Below are 7,749 nucleotides of genomic sequence, written 5' to 3'. Positions count from 1 at the left end.
CAGCATCTTAGCTGTAGAGGGCAGTGTCACTGGCCCTCATATGTGGGATCCGAACCGGGGCCCTCTGGCATCCCAAGCCAGTTCTTAACCACCGCGCCACTCGGCCGGCCCTACTCTGAACCTTTTGATTGGTGAGTTCAGTCCATTTACTTTTAGAGTGATTATTGGTGCAATAGTCTTAAAATCTTATTTAGCATTATCTAATAATGGTAGACATATGCCTACCATTGCAGTCCTACTTCATAGATACTGCAGTCCTACTTCTAGGTATGTGCTCAAGTGAATACAGTGTGTATATTCACCAGAAGACATAGACAAAAGTAATCAAAGTAGCCTAAAATGGAAAACAATGTGAATGTCCATCAACAATAGATGAATCAATTATTATTTATTCATACAGTGGAATTCTGCATAGCAATGGAAAAGAGCAATCTACTGCTGTCTCAATAGCACTGAAGGATTTCACATGTTTAGCAAAAGAAGACATGCAAAAGTCATGTTAAATAATTCTGTTAATTTCTGAAATTTAAAAACAGTCAAACAAATCTAATGGTGAATAAAGTAAGAGTGGTGGTTACCTCCGGTGGGGACAGGTGGGTGGTATTTACTGGGAAGAGACACAAAAGGTCTTCTAGGTATAGGAAGTGTTGTATATTTGGATCTGGGTGGCATTTACACATATAAAAAATTATCAAGCTCTCAGTTCAGACTTATATACTTTAATGAATATGATAGTCGTGAATAAAAAAGAAACAGAACAAGAGAGAAAAGTCCCCTTTTGTGAGTGTCTTTAATAGTGCTGTCATGGCTGCCTCGATGTCCTGAATCATTTTAACTTTGAGGAAGAGCCAGAAGTCGCACGGTGCCAGATCCGGTGAATAAGGTGAATGAGGACACACTGTAATGTTTTTGACAGAAATTGCTGTATACCAGAAGCGATGTGTAACACGGAATGTTGTCATGATGGAGGATGAAACCATTTTCCAATTTCATGTTAATGCACAGTTCATGATCCATGATTTACAGTACACTTTAAAACACACCTTCTTGGGCTGGCCGAGTGGCGCTTTGATTAAGAACTTGCTTGGGATGCCAGAGGGCCCCGGTTCGGATCCCACATATGAGGGCCAGTTACACTGCCCTCCACAGCTAAGATGCTGAACAACAGCTCAACCTGGAGCTGGGCTGCCGTGGGTCGCCGGCGACGGCGTGGGCTGCAGCCCCTGTNAGAAATTTTCACAGGGATTACCAGACAAACATCTAACTGAAGATGCACTGAAGGTTTCAGAGATTTCGGGACCAACTGACCAGACAATTGTGTTACCAACAGCTCCTCCTAGTGTTTTTTCACACAGAGAGAAACCAGATACATTCTATCAACAGGATTTGCCAGATAGACATCTATATGAAGATGCCCTAAAGTTCTCAGGTGGCCTTGGGCAAGCTGATCAGATTACTGGGTTATCAACAGTTCCCCTTGCTGCTTATTCACACAGTGAGAAGCACAAACTTGTCTCGGATCATGTCCAAAAGCTAATAGATAATTTGGATTCTTATAACTCTAGTATTATCTTGAACAATATGCCTTTAAATTCTCAGGCTGATCGGAGAGTTGTAATAAATAAGCCAGAGCCTTCAGATTTTGACAATGTTGGCTTAGAAGTATCCCAGGATACAGAAAATGATTCTAAAACCCTTAAAGAGATTCAGACACTTTTAATGGAGGCAGAAAATATAGCACTGAAACGATGCAATTTTCCTGTTCCCCTTGTCCCCTTCAGAGATGTTAGTGATATTTCACTTATTCATTCTAAGAAGGTGGTTAGCGTCAAAGAACCCCCTACAGCTGATGAATATAATGTTGATTTGCTCCAGAGACAGCCATTCACAGAGGAAAGTCCAAGCAACAAGTGCATACAGAAGGAAATTAGCACACAGACGAACCTAAAATGCCAGAGAGGCATTGAAAATTGGGAGTTTATTCATTCAACTACAGTTAGAAGTCCTCTACAGGAAGCAGAAAGTAAAGCCAGAGTGGAATTAGATGAAACCCTTAGACAACATAAAGCAGCCAACTCTGTAATGAGATCTGAACCTGAAGGGTGCAGTGGAACCATTGGGAATAAAATTCTGATCCCTGTGATGACTATCATACAAAGTGATTCAAGTAGTGATGCAAGTTCCTGCTCATGGGACAGTAATTCCTTAGAGTCAGTTTCCGATGTTCTTCTAAACTTTTTTCCATACGCTTCACCAAAGACAAGCACGACAGATAGCAGAGAGGAAGAGCGTATGTCAGAGAGTGATGATGGGGGTGGTAGTAGTGTAGATTCATTGGCTGCACATGTGAAAAACCTTCTGCAGTGTGAATCCTCATTGAATCATGCTAAACAGATACTCAGAAATGCAGAGGAAGAGGAATGTCGGGTACGAGCACGAGGTAGGAACTGATAATTTGTTATAAAGCCAGGTGAAGCTTATAAACATTAGTTGAATTTGTTTAAAGTTAAGTGTTAGGAGTGCTAAATTATTTTCTTGTAGAACTGTTAGGATGATTACATTTTTCCACCTGTGATCCAGAATAAGACCATTTAACCAATAATGTAGCTAAATCACAGTATGAAGAGTGCTAGTCTGATGTTAGGGTCTTAGGAAAAGTAGGTTCCATATCTGAAGAAGAGTAAGGAGATAGCTTGGGTTTCCAGACTCCTAAAGCTCTCATGTTTTCCTAATCTTCCCATTATAATATCCTTATTTTGGAGGCAGAAAAAAAAATTGCTTTGTTCTGAATCACTCTGTATTATAAAACTGTTGGATTGTCAGAAAAGTCATAACGTATTTTTTTGTTTTTCTTTGCGAAAGTGCATCATGACTTTTCCAACAACCCAATACATATACTTTCTCATCCTCTTTGTTAATGAAATTCTTGGAGCAGGTGTTAGACATTAGAGAAAACCAATCAAGTCATTTCATACTAAAACTTGGGTCAGAAGTTTAAAAGAGAATATTTACTAATCCCATTAATCATTAATAGTAGAATTCCATTAAAAACTAAAAAAATCTTGACAATACGGGGAATATATTTTGGAGGGCAACTTATAAGCAATTCAGGCCTACCTGGAAATCTTCCCTTGAGATTAATTGCATATACCATTCCTTCTATCACTTATGTATATTTTGATTCTCCAAAAAACTCCAACTTTTATTTATTATTTTTAAATATCAGCTCTCATGGAAGTGACAGTAACTGTAGTAGGAGCTAATGGGGAAGGCAAAGGGATTATCCTGATTAGAAGGAAGATGAAGATAAAAATGTTTGAATACCATATTTAAAGTTGTCTCTTTGAAGAAATACCTGTAAAATATGTTTAAAAAAATCAGACTTTTCAGTGAAACAATCTCAGGAACTTGGAAGAGTTTGTTATATAATTGAGAGCACACTTTGCTAAGCATGTGGTAGCATGATATTGGATATATTGATCTGTGCTCTTGTCATTGACAAATTACCATGTTTGCATGCATTGTATTATCTCAAGTGTTTTTATGCTTTCTCTCTAGCATGGAATCTGAAGTTTAATATGGCTCATGAGTGTGGCTACTCCATTTCAGAATTAAATGAGGATGATAGGAGAAAAGTAGAAGAGATCAAAGCAAAGTCGTTTGGTCATGGAAGAACAACTGATTTGTCCAAGGTATAGAGCCTAACTGCTATGCTGTTCACCTGAAACTAATATAAAATAATATTAAATACTAACTGTAATTGAAAAAAAAGAAAAGAAATCTAGAAATGAAAAGAGAAAATGTGAAAGAAAGGGTAGTAGAATTTGGATCTCTTATCTGGGCATTGATGACTAGCTGAGTCACTGATAGTCTTTGGCTTAAAGAATTAGCAGCCTTAATTCTTCAAAAGTTTAAGGATTAGATTCTGTAAGCTTTGATTAATTCCAAATTTATCTATTGAAAAAAATTATTTGCCTTCTTTGGAAAATAAGAATGAATTTTCCATATATTGTCATCACTCTTATTTTGTCTTGAGGGTGATATCTTGAGATGCAGATGAAGTCCAGCTATTTTCAGAAGTATATTCACTGTTTAGGAACACAGAGCTATCATGGCCTATGTATAAATGACTTTCTTTTTAATAGTAGACTATCAGTAGTTATTTTCCTTCTGTTGTGAACTGTTTCATGCATAGAAAAGAATATATATAAAACATGTATGTAAAGAATAGATTAAAATTAATTCCTGTATATCAGCCATTTATCTTGAGAAATAGAATGTTACCAAAAACACTGAAGTCCTGTGTCCCCTTCCCCAGTCATAACTTTTTTACTTCCTATCCTGACATGTATTGATTTTCTTGCTGTTTAGTATGGTTTTCAACTCTATAATAAATGTAATTAATGTGGTATATATAATTGTGTTTTTCATGCAATTGTAGGTTTTTGAGATTCTTCTATGTAGATGTACATAGTTTTAGTTTATTCCTTTTCAGTGTATGAATATATCATAGTTTATTCTCTTATGGATAGGGAGTTTGGTCTTCTATTATGTACAATAATAAGGTATTATTATTATTTTTTTTTTTTAAAGATTTTTATTGGGGAATTGGGGGATGGGAACAGTGCTGGGGAATTGGGGGAAGGGGAACAGGCAAGTTGCTGTCCTTTTGTTCTTCAGTCTAGTTGTGGAGGATGTTGCTTCACTGGCCCAAGTTGGCACCATCATCGCGCTCTTTCCGGGCAAGGCAGATCAGTCGCTGGCTTCTGGACGGCCGCTCACGGTGGCTGCTGGCCACTCACGCTGGCTGCAGGCTACACACGGTAGCCCATGGCAACCCACTGCCACAGGGGCTGCAGCCTACGCCACCCCCGGCGACTCACTTCAGCCCAGCTCCAGGTTGAGCTGTTGTTCAGCATCTTAGCTGTAGAGGGCAGTGTCACTGGCTCTGATATGTGGGATCCTAACCGGGGTCCTCTGGCGTCCCAAGCCAGCTCTTAACCAACTGAGCCACTCGGCCGGCCCAATAATAAGGTATTATGATAATATCTGCCCTATAGGGTTTTGGTATGGCTTTCATGAGATAATGCCTATCAAATGCTTAGTAGAATGTGTGATATCTAATTAGTGCTCAGTAGTTGGCAACTGCTGTAATTATTAATCCTATAAAAATTGATATCGGTATCATATGCATACTTTATAGCCTAAATCATAGTTTCTTAGAAAATTGTTCATCAGTGATATAGCTTAATTACTGGCTTATCAATTGATAAAATTTTGGAAAAGTTTTTTAAAAGTATAAATTAGATTGGATTTTAGGTTTACATATATGCTTTTGAAAAACGAAATTAACAACTAATAAAATTGATAATTAGTTACCCTAGGACCCTTTGTTTAAAAGTACATATTTTCTCCAGTAATCTATATTTCCTTATTTCTTTAACCTTCATATGTTGATGTTTTTAGACCCCTCAGCAAAATTACCTTTCTTTAGGTAGACTCTAGTTTGTATTCCTCTTAACACAATGTGGACCGGTGACGCAGATTTGCGTCTATCCATTGTAATGCCCCGTCCTCAATTTGTTAACATATATGGTGTCTTTAATTGAATTAAATACAAATTTCACATGTGTTCTGACCGGCATGAAGTATATTTAGTATTCTCTTTGCTGATATATTCTATGATTTCTAATGGTCATATCATACTATGGCATTTTAAAAAATAATATGAACTACTAACTGTCCAGATTTCTATTCCCATTTCTTGTTCATACAATTCTTTTTAACTCTGCTGTATTTCTTTTTATTAGTTTCATATCAATGTTTAAGCTTGTTGAAATGATTTTGAATTTCAATTACATCATCTATTATATTAAATATCCTTCCAGCTTTGTGCCATTTATGTATTTAGTAACTGTTTTGTCCAAATATTTGATAAAAATATTTACTAAGACAGGGTTATCAGGGAAAACTCTAAAACTATTTGAAGAAGATTTTTTTAACAACTGAGATAAGTACTTCACCAAGCTATCATTCAATCCACAAGTCACCATCTTATATTTGACTTCCTTCAGTCTGTTATCTGAGAGATTATGAACTATAGTTTGTCTAGTATATCTTGTTCTTAGTGAACTCGTATTGGTCACAACTGTGTATATATTTTTGGATGCTTCTTTTTTAACTTAAGTATATGATCATTTTCCCTTAAAACTACTCTAAAAGCATAATTTTATGCATGAAAATAACACTTTAATCATTCCCCTACTGTTGAAAATTTATTCATTTATTCCAAAAATGCTTAGTAGATGCCTAATATATTCCAGTCTGTATGCTGAGGACATATGACTGAAAAAAAGACAAAAATTCCTTCTTGAAGCTTAAATTCAAGTGAGAGGGTATAGATAGCAACCAAATAAATAAATAAAACATATAATATGTCAGTTGGTGGGATGCCAGGGAAATAAAGCAGAATAGTCAAAGAATGACCTGATAAGGAAATATTGGATCAAATCTCTAAAGAAGGTGTGAGAGCAAGTCATTTGGGTATCAGTGGCAAGAGCATTCCACACAGAAATAGCATGTACAACATCCCTGAGCTTAGCATGTGCCTGATGTGTTAAAAGGATAGTAAGGAAGCCAGTGTGGTTGGAGAGAGAGACAGAGAGAGAAGACCAGATTGTGGAGGGCTATAGTTCTTATCAGGGGCAGTAAACGCCTTCCAAAGAAATATTTTGGAAATTTGTGTGGGTTGTTTTTGTCATCACAGTAGAGGGTTGCTTCTGGCATGTAGTAGATAGGTGTCAGAGATATTAGAAGTCTTACATAGGGTGGTCTTACACAATGAAGAATTGTCCCATGTCATCTACAGCTTTTGAACATCCCTCTAAATATTCATGTCTGTGAAAAACCTGGTATAATTATTTTAGTCATGTTTCTTTTCATTGTCATGTTTCTTTAGGTTCTCTTAGTATAGAACATTTCCTCTGTCTTTCCTTGTCTTTCAACACTTTAACATTTTTGAAGAGTACAGCCCAGTTACTTTGTAGAATGTCCTTCAGATTGAATTTGTCTGATGTTTTGTTATGATTAGATTCAAGTTTGATTTTTCTGTAGGAATACCACAGAAATGAAGATATCCTTTCCCTGGTGTTCATATTAGGAGACACATTATGTTGATTTGTCCCAATATGTTACATAAGCATATATGTAAACCTAAAATCCAATACTGATGTTAGCTTGTACCACTTAGTTAAGATGGTATCTTAATATGGTAAGTTTTCTCCACTTTAAAGTTAATTTATAAGTTTGTCTTATATATCAGTAAATAATTAACAAGTATGAGGGAAAGATACTTTGAAACTTTGTAAATATTTTGTTATTAAACTTTTACCTATTGATGATTTGAACTGAATCATTTATTAATAAGATAGCTGCAACTTAAGAGATTTTTAAAATTTCACCATTCCTTCAATATTTATTACTTGGAATTCTAAGAGGTTTCCATTCTTTCCATATATTTATATCAGTATGCACTTGGATTTTTCTTTTACTCAAAGGGCATATAGCCTGTTGCTTGCTGTTGTTTATTTTGATACCTAAATTATCCCACACTGCCAGTGAGAGCCTTTTTAACTGGCTCCTGTGTATTTTTTATATGTCCCCATTGTTCTTGGAGCTCTTACTTAGTTTCAGGTGGAAGAAGATATTTTAAGCAAATCTTGTATTTTCTTGTCACCAGCCCTGGAGTCA

General features: G+C 36.2%; 1 protein-coding gene across 1 annotated transcript in view; it reads left to right on the top strand.

Annotated features, from left to right (window-relative positions):
- The window catches only part of ALMS1 (ALMS1 centrosome and basal body associated protein), a 130,386-nt gene that overhangs the window by 57,493 nt on the left and 65,144 nt on the right, over positions 1-7,749 (top strand). The window contains exons 10-11 of the mRNA XM_019633288.1: positions 1,231-2,440; positions 3,559-3,692. Coding sequence (XP_019488833.1) covers positions 1,231-2,440; positions 3,559-3,692 — 1,344 coding nt within the window. The remainder of the gene's footprint in view (positions 1-1,230; positions 2,441-3,558; positions 3,693-7,749) is intronic.

The sequence above is a fragment of the Hipposideros armiger genome, unplaced genomic scaffold, assembly GCF_001890085.2.
Source record: "Hipposideros armiger isolate ML-2016 unplaced genomic scaffold, ASM189008v1 scaffold_1274, whole genome shotgun sequence".
NCBI lineage: Eukaryota > Metazoa > Chordata > Mammalia > Chiroptera > Hipposideridae > Hipposideros > Hipposideros armiger.
The sequence above is the reverse complement of the archived record's forward strand: the minus strand, read 5'-3'. Positions and strand labels throughout refer to the sequence as shown.